This window comes from Doryrhamphus excisus, linkage group LG2 (genome assembly GCF_037039965.1).
Source record: "Doryrhamphus excisus strain RoL-2023G ecotype Guam linkage group LG2, RoL_Dexc_Guam_v1.1, whole genome shotgun sequence".
In the NCBI taxonomy this organism is placed as follows: domain Eukaryota; kingdom Metazoa; phylum Chordata; class Actinopteri; order Syngnathiformes; family Syngnathidae; genus Doryrhamphus; species Doryrhamphus excisus.
The window spans coordinates 4,630,171-4,642,191 of record NC_136358.1 but is presented as its reverse complement, the minus strand read 5'-3'; the positions used below and the strand labels follow the sequence as shown (position 1 = coordinate 4,642,191).

The window sequence follows — 12,021 nt, the reverse complement described above, 5'->3', positions numbered from 1 at the left end:
CAAAGATGACCATGTTACAAAATGTCTAGAAATTGGAATTTACAGAAATTTATTAAGGCTCACTCAAACTGAGTGGAAAAAATGGTTTTAAAAATAAAAAGTACAACAAAAAAAACTCACAAAGGTTGTCCAAAAAGCAAACTACACATGCAAGAAGCAGATCAAGACCAAATGCTGGAGGACGGTCTAACTGTCTGGCGACTGAGGTGGGTCCAAGCAAGCCGTACTTGGAATAATGAGATGATTGCTCCCAGGTGTGACCATATGGCTCCGCCCACACAACCCCCTCAGATGCACTACTACACAGAGAAGATAGGTGGCAGCAGAGGGGCTCAAACAACACAACAGTACAGAACCTTTTTTTTATTGGAATGAGAAACAGATGTTAAAGAAACAGAAATATCAATATAAATTAATATATATTGTACAATTTATATTCAATTGTCTTACATTGTGGCCACTTCTGTATTATAATTCTATCTCAATTAAAATAATTCCTTTAAAAAATGCTCCAATTAATAAATACAAATAAAACAATGTGGACGTATTTTCATGATTTTGCATTCATATGAAAACGTAGGCATGAGAATAGCTGGGAGCCTACGTAAGGAAAAGGGGGTGTACGTGATGACGTCACACGCCGCGTTGGCTCGCAAAAAAGTGGTGAAAACTTTTTAGAGAACCCCCCCACCCCTCCCCTTCAGCCGTATGTTTTTGTTGGGGGGGGAAGTTGTTCGGTGTTCAGTTGGCGTCAATGTGGCATATACAGTATGTCGTTTTTATGTAGTTAAAATGTGATTGTAGACGTTGACTTAAAAAAAAAACAAACCGCAACGGGGCTCTTTGCAAAAAGAGGAGGGCTTCACTCCCGAGTGGAAGGAAAATCAGAGCGGCGACCATCGCTTCACCTCGTTAGCTAGCTAGCCTGCTACAGGCTTGCTAGCGGCTGCCAGCTAACTCACCCCCTTGTGTATTTGTGGGAGACAAAAGCAGCCGCGGACATGGCGGAAACTAAAATAATATATCACATTGACGAAGAGGAGACTCCGTATCTGGTGAAGATCCCCATCAGTGCTGAGAGTATCACCCTTCTGGACTTTAAACAAGTCTTGAACAAACCCAACTACAAGTTCTTCTTCAAATCCATGGACCAGGACTTTGGGTAAGTTTTCCAAATGAGTTGTATTCACGAAAAGTTGAAGTTGTTAGATCCTAACAAGCTTCAAGCTAGGCATTTATTAATTGATGCTTTGAAAAAGTTTTTAATTTTGAGAAAATGTTGTTTTTTGAACCAAGCTTACGTAGTCATGAAAAAATAGAAAGTGCGGATGGACGTGAATGCATCCATGGTGGCTTTCAATCAATATGTCTAATGAGAAGCTGCATGTGGAAGCGCTTCTATCAACAAGAGTCTGTATGTAAAGAAGGGACATTTCTCAGCAAACATCATCATTCCAATTGGAAATGGGTGGTGGTGGTGAGGAGGGGCTGTCTGGCTCAACTGTTTTTTTTTTGTTGAAATCTTTGCCTATTCTTTTATTTGTGGTTGCAGCCAGGGTTTTGTCTCCACTCCTTAACTTTGGCCTGCCAAACACCCTTTCATTCCCCTACTTCCTCTGCACCCCCCCATCCTCCACATCCTCCACTTACAACAATCTCTTCTCCTCTATCAATTAATCTTTTTGTGTTGGCTGCTAATCCTACTGCAGAGGAATGCAATGCAATGCAATGAGTGAGACCCCTTCTTTAAACCCCAAGGAAGACTGCAGGATCTGCTTTGTTTCCCTCCCCCAGTGGAGCCTGTGCCATGCAAGTCCCATTAGGAGACCGAACTGAAAGGAAAAAGGCTTTGCAAAACATGGGTAATCAGAAAAGCCCCCCCTCTGTTAATCAATGTGCTATTACATGCATTCACATGGATGTCATTTAGCTCTGATTGTGGATATATAATTTTCTTTTCAATAAAAAATGGTGACACTTAAACACAGCAATTGAACAAACTTTAAATAACAAAATGTAAGCAAGTGTCAGCAAGTATAAAATATGAATGATGACTAATCAATTAGGAGAAGTGGCAGTATTAAATAAGCTCAGCTTCTCCCTATTCCTTTTCGGACATGTTGAATTATGTGATATTCTATAAAGTACATTGTTAAGCATGTTAGAGTCAAATCATACTAAATGGGGTTATGATTGAGTAATAGAGTGTGGTCATGTGTACAATATTCGCCAACTAAATTCTCTTTTTTTTTAGGGAATTTAAAGTCAGACGGTGCAGACTCATTTGAATATTGTATTTCCAACAAAGTCATGATGGCAATTTTCAAGGTCAGCTGTCCAATCAAAGCAGGAACACACCCCACCCCCCCTTTCCATGCGACTCAGAGAAGAGTGTGTAATAGTGTTTTCATTTGGCCTGGTACGAGGCCAGCTGTCAGCCACAGCAGTGTGTGTGGCGTTTATGGTGCGAGGGGGGTTGCTGGGTTGGATCAAACCAGGACAGTGCTTGGAAGCTGGGACTGGACATGAACCATTTGCTGGGTGTCATCCACAGGCGCAGGATCTTGGGGTCCATGGATGTTGTGCTGAGCCTCAGGCTGGCACCATGGCCTGTTTTGGTTACATTCATTGTTTCACAAGAGATGCTGAGGAATTTAACATTACAAGGGAGTGGAAAAGGGGAAGTGGGGGTGGACAACCTCTGGGTTTTAGATTATCCGACAGGGAATACTCATATTTCGGAGCCGTTCCTACCTCTGTTTTTATAGAATTTTACAGTGTTTTGTGGGTACTTTTTTTTATAAGTATGAGGATTTAAGAATGTCACGTCAGATGACGTAACCATTATTTGCTAACAGACATTCAGTAGCAACACATGGCTTTCGGAAAGATGAGGCTTCCAGTGAATGCTCCTCACCAGCGGCCATAACAATCTGCTCATGTACTAACACCGGCCCACAAAAACCAGATCTTAACAGCTGCTAAAACCAGTGGAGCCCAACCAACTCTCACACACATTTGAGGGAGACCGTCGGTGCCTGTGTGTCCTCTTACGCCAACCCGTCTGCCTGTTAACTACTTTAATAATAACATTGTGGTGTGGCTGGGAAATGACATGCAGACACGCACAAATGTCTGGCAAACACTTAATCTACTTCCTTTTTGCTTTGCGGACTTTACAATGGTAAAATGATAAACTTTACAAGGTTCTTGAAGTGATGTAATTTGTCCATTTTGTTAATGGACAAATTGTATGTAATGTAATGTATCTACAGTCTGATTGGGATTGCAATGGTATACATACAGTATATAATAACACTAAGCTAATGGACGGTCCCTCCTTCACAGTCAGTGTGAGACTCAACACTGTGTTCTCTAAAACAATGTGAATTAGCACTAGAGCAACACCATTCATCTTCTGTGGAAGCATGATGTAAAAATAAAAATTTAACATCGGTCTTTGGTGAAGAGGGAGTGGGGTTGACAAAATCTCTAAAATTTTCCGGTCGATCTATGTTCCCAACCTCATCTATGGTCACGAGCTTTGAATGGTACAAGCGGTTGAAATTGGTTTTCCGTTAAGGTGAGAGACTCGCTGCTACTCTGTATTGCGAGGAGCCAGATAAGGTGGCTTGGGCATCTGGTCAGGATGCCACTCGGACGCCTACTTAGGGAGGGGTTCAGGGCATGTCCAACTATTGGGAAGGCTTTCGGAAGACCCAGGACATGTTGGAGAGACTGTGTCACTCAGCTGGCCTGAGAACACCATGGGACCTGCTGGGAGGAGCTGGATGAATGATTTTCACTTACATTATTGTCTTAATTTCAATGAAAAAGTGGAGAAATCACACGCAAATACATTGTGTATTGAGGCAGAGGTCAGCCAGCATTCCATAGGTTAGGAAGGATCTTTTAAAGTTTAAAATAACTCTCTTGCTGAGGTCTTTGCCAACAAGGGATCATGATGGTGTGAAAATCTGACAAAAAATGTCATTGAATCCACATTTTTCACCAAGATTTTGGCTTTGAATGGCTGTGTCTTGAACTTTTTTCAGCTGATGAACAGCACAACAACGTTGCTGTTTTCTGCACCGCAACTACATTGTTATGAATTGTCGATTGCTAAGCTTTACACTGTTGTGTTTTCAGGGTGGTGAAGGAAGAGATTTCGGACGACAACGCCAAGTTGCCGTGCTTCAATGGCCGAGTAGTATCATGGGTAAGACGGTTTTATTCATCCTCTGTGACGAATGTCAAGCATATGCATTTCCTTATTCATGAAAGTGCAACTGAAGTGCTGTTTCTGTGATTTACTTCACAAATAAAATAAAAAGATTTTAAGCTGATGTGATAATTGAAGACTGCTTTGGAACGTCTCAAATAAATTTTCCAAAGGCTTGAAGGAAGGTTTTAAAAAGAGACAAAACATTGTGAGTTGGCCCGGTTTAGCAGGTTTGAGGCTCTAGCATCTGTTAAGTGCATAAGAATGAAGGGAGCGCATTAAAGCGAGGAGACCTAGAGGGAGCGATATGTGATCTGCACGCCAAGAAGGGTGGAGGGATCCCAAAAGACGTGCGCTTCATGGTTGCACGGCCATTCGTGTGTTTGGGGGGGGGGGGGGGGGGGGGATTGGGCAGAGAGACTGAAGTTGTTAAACTTCATTAAGTTGCGCTATTTAGTAAAGGAATGCATGCATTTTACAGCGTACGGCAGAAACTGCTAGAATTATGGCTCATAAAGTCACTTTTAATATGGCGAGCTTGTACATCACTGTTGTCGCATACGTTGATTGGTTTGTTTAAACCGACAAACCAATCTGGAAAGGATACATGTTAAGTGTCGTATAGTGTTTCGGCGATCCCGCGAGACAACCACCTGAAAAGAGAGTAGTGTTGCCGTGTCAAAATGGTTGACATCTTACCCGCCTCCATCCCTCTACCTTTTGTCTACTTTTACTCTCCACTCCATATCACGCCGCCTTACTAAACGGTTGCGTCTGTTTATGTCAGCTGGTGTCTTCAGATGCTCCAGCGGCAGAGCCTTCATCTCCGGCAGCACTTCCCCCAGCAGAGCAGGCGTCCACTCAGCCTTCGCCCCCTCCACCACCGCTGCCGCCCCCACCTGCAGAGAGAACCGGGGGCATTGGAGACTCCAGGCCTCCCTCCTTCCAGTAATCATTCAACCTCTCAAATGAAAATCCATCAGCATTCAGTAACATTTATATGTGGTGTTTTCTACTGTAACCACAATACTGTATCTTTTTTTTCCTGGTTGTCTCGCACTCCCACTATCAGGTTGCTCCAAGAAGAGCTCATTTAAACCTGATATCAAGTGGTGTCGCCCTTATTAACATGACCAGCTTGGGAACATTTCTGCTTTTCACTAAGCAAGAAGCAGAGCTTAAATGAAGCTATTATAAACAATATTTTGTTGATTCAAAATGCTATAAAACACCATTTCAATGAGACCTTTTAAATTCCCAACTACAAATCTCATGTTTCAACATCCAAAAGCTTTTTAAGTTCTGACGTATTAGCACCCCGGGTGTACAGTAACTGTTCATCATGACTGCACTTATTGATTTTTTTCGCCTTTTTGGATCACTTCCTGTGTTTGGTAGCTGCAGGAGGGTGGCCCGACAGTGTTTATGTGTTCACTGTCAAATTATACCATTTCTTTTTTTAAACTTCACTAAATATGCAGTTTGCAGCTGATGAAGTAAGCATGTTGAACAGGAACAGACAGAGTTCTCTATAAAGGGATCTTTATAGAATTTGGTAAAGTTGGTAGACCAAAGGTCTTGTCTTTGACTAAAATAAAGATAAACACTTTAAAACCATTCTAGTCTCCAGTGTACTGTGAGTCCAACTATAATCGCTCCTCTTTTACAGTCCCAATGCGACGGGCAGTGTGGAGACTTTAGACGAGCAGACCGAAACGGAGTCTGTAGTTTCCTTCAGGAGAGAGAGGCCTCGGCACAGAGAGAACATGGAGCAACATGGTAGGCTATCAAGATGTGGCAAGCCGCCATCTTCCTTGTGATATAATCAAGGAATGGTGGGAAGGCAGGACTGGCCAAGCTGTGAAAGGAGCAAGCTGAACATCTTCTCATGGTCCTTCTAATTCCAGGACCCCGGATGAATGGCCAGAGCCGTCTGGAGCGCCACCTGGCAGGGTACGAGAGCTCCAGCACGATGATGAGCAGTGAGCTGGAGACAACCAGCTTCTGTGACTCAGAGGATGACGACACCATGAGCAGGTCAGGTCAAAATTGTATTAATCTTATTTTGGACACCATTAAGTTATGTTTTCCTTTCCTCTTCCTGCAGGTTCAGCAGTGCAACAGAGCAGAGTACAGCCTCCAGACTTTTGAAACGACATAGACGACGCAGGAAACAACGCCCCCCTCGTCTGGAGCGGGTATGCACATACCATTTGTGCGTCTAATGTACAGTAGATCAACTGTTTGGTCAACTCCATATTGTCAGAAGAGTTCTAAAAATAATTAAGTTTTGGATTGTTTTTTGCCAGAGAACATGCACATTTTCTCAAAATTATAGCATGTAGTTTTGGTTTTTGCAGTTGTGTATATTTCAAGAAATGGCTGCATGTCATAATTTCAGCAATCAGCAAATATGTTATACGTATGTTATATAATGTTCCATATGATTAATATGAACTTTTTGCCATTTTGATTTTGTTAATTTCCCAAATAACTAAAATTTAGTCTTCAAATCAGCTTTGTAAATTTTCTTCTCATAATATTATGAATTCATGACCGGTTTTATTCCCATAAAATTACAGTTTTTAGTTTTTTTTTGACACCCTGGATTAGTTGCATTTGCAAGAACTCTCCCCTTCTCTTTTTATTTACCATTGTTCACTATTGATGAAGTAAGGTAAACTAAGTGGTTACTCCAAGACACGTCACGTCACATGCTCAAGCTATTAAAGTAGGTGTCCAAAGTGCGGCCCAGAGGCCATGGCTTGTTTGTTTGCCCTTTGTACAGTGCAAAAATAAATTAACCCAAAAAACAGCAAAATGGGGAAAAATGTAACAAATGTCATAATGTAAAACAAAAACAGAGGCACAGAGGCAGTGTGTGTTTTTTATATATTTACCAATATAAGGAGGTGACGAAGACTAGAAGATGACTTTGATGTTTTATTTGGAGATGACATGCAATATTACAATGTTTGGTTTAAATCTAGTGAAAGGCTGCGAGCTTTCATTTTTTTACTTGTACAATGGAACCATGGTTAGCCGCATTAATTTGTTCCAGAAGGCTGAAGGTTTGACTCTAACCAAATACATTTTTCCCATTAGAAATAATGTAACTCCAATTAATCCGTTCCAGAAAGCCAAAAGACACATTCGTAGTTTTGCATTCACTTCACTTTTCACAATTCACTTCAAAATGCAAACAAATATAAATAAAGGAAAGAGATGAATTCACATTTACTGTCCCTTTAACCGGGCTGCACGGCGATCGAGTGGTTAGCGCACAGGCCACACAGTTCGATTCCACCCTCGGGCATCTCTGTGTGGAGTTTCCATGTTCTCCCCATGCATGTGTGGGTTTTCTCCGGGTACTCCGGTTTCCTCCCACATTCCAAAAACATGCTAGGTTAATTGGTGACTCCAAATTGTCCATAGGTATGAATGTGAGTGTGAATGGTTGTTTGTCTATATGTGCCCTGTGATTGGCTGGCTACCAGTCCAGGGTGTACCCCGCCTCTCGCCCGAAGACAGCTGGGATAGGCTCCAGCACTCTGCGACCCTCGTGAGGATAAGCGATAGAAAATGAATGAATGAATATATTATATATTATTATTATATTATATATTAGTACGTTCCAAAATGAATGAAAGGCAGATTATATATATTGTTATATATATATATATATATATATATATATATATATTGTTATTATATAGATTATATATATTGTGTATATATATATACAATAGCATATATTATTTAGAGTATCTAAAATAGGCAGGCATTTTAAGGGCTTCTTCGAAGTGCCTTGGAACATAATACGTGGGAATAGTGGGGATCCGCTGTTGTTTACCTTTTTTAAACTCACATTTTGTTTGATTTTTAATGATCTGTGGATTTGATTTTATTTCGAGTGGCATCAAATAGAAGTTTGAGATTTGTTTTCCTGTTCTAGGCTTCCTCCTTCAGCAGCGTGACAGACTCCACCATGTCCTTGAACATCATCACCGTCACTCTAAACATGGGTGTGTACACTGTAGAGCAGTTCTTACTTACCACGGCCGCATGCACATGTGATGAAGTCCCTTCTCCACAATTCAGAGAAGTACAACTTCCTGGGCATCAGCATCGTGGGCCAGAGCAATGAAAGGGGCGACGGTGGCATCTACATTGGCTCTATCATGAAGGGTGGAGCGGTCGCTGCAGATGGACGGATAGAACCTGGTGACATGCTGTTGCAGGTGAGGAGACATCAGATAACTTGATCCTATGTATAAGTGTTCTTTGCACTTCATTGGTTTCATTGTTTGAAGGTCAATGACATCAACTTTGAGAACATGAGCAATGATGACGCGGTACGAGTGCTGAGAGAGATAGTACACAAGCCGGGGTGAGTGAACTTCACACAACGGATGCTTGAGCTCGGCAATAACGACGACGATGACAAATTTCTTTTTGTATCTGGTAGGCCCATTATCCTCACGGTGGCCAAATGCTGGGACCCTTCTCCTCAAGGTTACTTTACCCTGCCACGTAGTAAGTAGCAAAATGACTTTTTTATTGTTATGGTGCCTTTTTAAGTAGTTTATAACTGTGCTCTTTCCTTCCCGTGATGCAGATGAACCCATCCGCCCCATTGACCCAGCAGCTTGGGTCAGCCACTCTGTAGCCATGACTGGCGCCTACCCTGCCTTCCCAGGCAGCTCCTCCCTCAGCACCATCACCTCCTCCTCCTCTGTCACAGAGACTGAACGTGAGTATCACTCCGTGTTAATTCACTCCAATCTTCTCACAAATGTCTGCTCTGCGAAACCTTTCCCAGTAGCCATTCATGCATTGATGTAAATTGTTTCCTGTTCCATGACATTAGCACAAGATCACATTTCACATCTGTATTTCTGCTTTTGTCACAGCTCTTACGCGATCTGCTTCCTTTTTGATCTATTCAACTTTTCAGTTTATTTCTGTCCCTGTTTTTCCAGTAATGTTCTAATGTTCTCTTCAACCTCTCATCAGGGTTTGATGACTTCAATTTGTCACTCCACTCTGACATGGCCTCTGTAGCCAAAGCCATGGCCTCACCAGAGTCGGGTCTGGAAGTGCGAGATCGCATGTGGCTCAAAATCACCATCCCCAACGCTTTCCTTGGTAAGCAAAATGCAGAAGAAGAATGTTAGTTTGCTAACCTCTGTGCTGTACATGACTTCACAGGGCAGGCATTATGTTCCCAGAATTAAAACCGTGTGATTTGTGGGTAGTGGGGGAAAATCGGCGAATGTGTGAGCACTTGTCTTGCCTGTTGTTAAATTGGAATCACCTGCAGCTGAATCATCAGGAGTAATAAAATGCATTTTATTATACATTTTATACTATGTTCTTTTAAATAACATGTTTCCTTTGTCTTCAGTTGCATTCTCAACTGATTATTGTGGTATTCTCAAACCTATTTTCCTCTCTGTTAGTGGATACTTAGCGTTATTGTTTCTAGTGTTCTGCTTTGAGGAACAAACATAATTACACTGTTTCCTAGCAGCAAATACCATTTCTGTGAGGGCAGTGTGTGTTTGGTAACTGGTAATGCTGCTAAATTACATTTTTATTTACGCTGGACATAATGTGTGTGCGTAGGCTCGGATGTGGTGGAGTGGCTGTTCCATCACATCGAGGGATTCCAGGACCGCCGTGAAGCCAGGAAGTATGCCAGCAATCTGCTGAAGGCTGGCTTCATTCGTCACACAGTCAACAAGATCACCTTCTCGGAACAATGCTATTATGTCTTCGGGGATTTAAGTGACTGTGAGAATTGTGAGTAAATTGTGCAAGCCTCAGACTGACTTGGAGGGAACAATCTGTATGAACGTTAGGACACATTTGTACCAGAAAAATACTTTATATGTTTTATGTCAAATGTATGATTTTAAAGATCCTGTCATTTCCTTCCACACAGACATGGCCAACCTGTCCTTGAACGACAACGATGGCTCCAGCGGGGCCTCAGATCAGGACACCTTGGCGCCACTGCCCCTTCCAGGAGCCTCACCGTGGCCCATGATGCACACCTTCCCTTATCAGCCCTACCCCACTCATCCCTACTCCAGCCAGCCGCCCCCATACCACGAGTTAACCAGCTACAGCTACGCCCCTGGAAGTACCGGCAGTCAGCACAGTGAAGGTGCCATTAATGGCCTCACGGACATTGTAAGAAGTGTGGCCATTTCTATCTAAAAATGTTGTCTGTCTTGTAGGAAGCCGAAGCAGTGGATCAACAAGAAGTGAGGGCGAACGGCGCCGCAGCAGTAGTAAAGGGCCTGGCAGCACTGTGGGTGGGGGGGAGAAATCTTCCTGTGGCGTGGTCGGGGAAGGCGCAGGGGGGGACTCGCGTTCCGGCAGCGGCAGTGAATCTGAATACTCCACCCGCAGCAGCTTGAGGCGAGGCCACGGGTCGGCCGCTCCCAGCGAGCACAGCCACGCCTCCTCCCAGCGTTCGCATCATCACCGCATGCCCCAGCCCCCTCACATGTCCCCCTACCCTCCAGGTATACTACCTTACAACCCCATGATGGTGATGATGGTACCCCAGCACCCACATCCGGCCTTGGCCGCCGCTCACACCCTTCCTCACGCACAACAGCTGCCCACAATGCACCCAGCTCTGCCCCCGCCCCCCTCTTCAACTCCCGGTGGACCACCTGGTGCTCCTCCCACCCGTGATTTGGGCTCTGTACCCCCAGAACTGACTGCATCGCGCCAGTCCTTCCACTTGGCCATGGGTAACCCCAGCGAGTTCTTTGTGGACGTTATGTAGTCCCGCTTACTTTAATGAGGATCTGGTGGTAGCTTTTGATGCTCCTTACAAGGGCCTATTGGATCGAGGGCACTTGTTACAAATTTGGTGAGAACAGGGTTACATATTAACATACTAAGATATGGAAGCAGTGAATGCGGGAGTTAGGATTCATACATCTAGGAAGGAATGTCCTTTTCAAGGGATTTTAGCACCTCTCTTACCTAATCAATGGTGTGACAAGTGTCACATCCTGGAAGCTGACCGCCTTCCGGACAGTGCTTATTTGACTTTTTTAAAAATCTGAAATCAAGCTGGAGCTGATCCAGGTACTTGTTTGCATTCTCCACACACAAATTGTTTAGAAACGGGAAGCACATTCACAAATCAGACACTCAATCCGGGAAGCACACCGAGCTATTTAACACTAAAGGGTACAAGGTACATGGATAAGATCCTGTAAATCTGTCTGACATATTCAGTGGCTCCACTGAGTCTTTGAGTGCCTTTGCATTTTTATTGACACACTCCAGGTACATGGCATCACTCGTCTTTGAAAGATTTTTCACACCATTGTTTGACAATGAACTTGTATGTTTATTCCTACTATTCATATGTACAGTCACACCAAGCTCGAATGTGAAGCACAAAAAGACCCAAAAAGGTTGTGTTTAATGAGATGATGCTGACAGTGGTACTTCTTTGGTGTCAAGTAATTGTGATCTAAAAGCCCTAGATCTTTTCTTACTTTGTTACTGACTCGCATTATTCACACACTTCGTTTTTTTTTTTTTGTATGAGTGACTATATAAATCTTGTATAACCAAACTGTCAAGGTGCTAAATGAAGTCATCATTTCCAAATGAGATTGCATGTCTCAATGATTTCATACTGCTATCTTTTTGTGTAAAGAGAATAAACTTGATTTTGATGTTCACAAATGTGCTAGTAGACATATTTTGACAGATTTTTATACTGTATAAGAACATTAGAGAACACTAATGTAATAAAATAA

The 12,021-nt window shown here is 42.9% G+C and overlaps 1 protein-coding gene across 1 annotated transcript; it reads left to right on the top strand.

The window, feature by feature from the left end:
- The first annotated feature begins 698 nt into the window (after positions 1-698).
- Positions 699-12,021, top strand: dvl2 (dishevelled segment polarity protein 2). Its single transcript, XM_058067951.2, has 15 exons — positions 699-1,162; positions 4,150-4,219; positions 5,010-5,170; positions 5,892-6,001; positions 6,130-6,259; positions 6,330-6,420; positions 8,178-8,247; positions 8,324-8,463; positions 8,536-8,612; positions 8,691-8,758; positions 8,841-8,975; positions 9,239-9,370; positions 9,851-10,027; positions 10,170-10,394; positions 10,468-12,021. Exons 1-15 carry the CDS (start codon positions 1,002-1,004, stop codon positions 11,025-11,027), a joined length of 2,307 nt encoding a protein of 768 aa, XP_057923934.2. The 5' UTR covers positions 699-1,001; the 3' UTR covers positions 11,028-12,021.

Excerpts from the sequence above, each read along its gene's own strand:
- dvl2 (XM_058067951.2), top strand. The coding sequence starts at position 1,002 with ATGGCGGAAACTAAAATAATATATCACATTGACGAAGAGGAGACTCCG. Across the intron at positions 4,220-5,009 it reads ATGGCCGAGTAGTATCATGG|CTGGTGTCTTCAGATGCTCC; the intron begins GTAAGACGGTTT and ends TGTTTATGTCAG. Across the intron at positions 6,421-8,177 it reads GCCCCCCTCGTCTGGAGCGG|GCTTCCTCCTTCAGCAGCGT; the intron begins GTATGCACATAC and ends TTCCTGTTCTAG.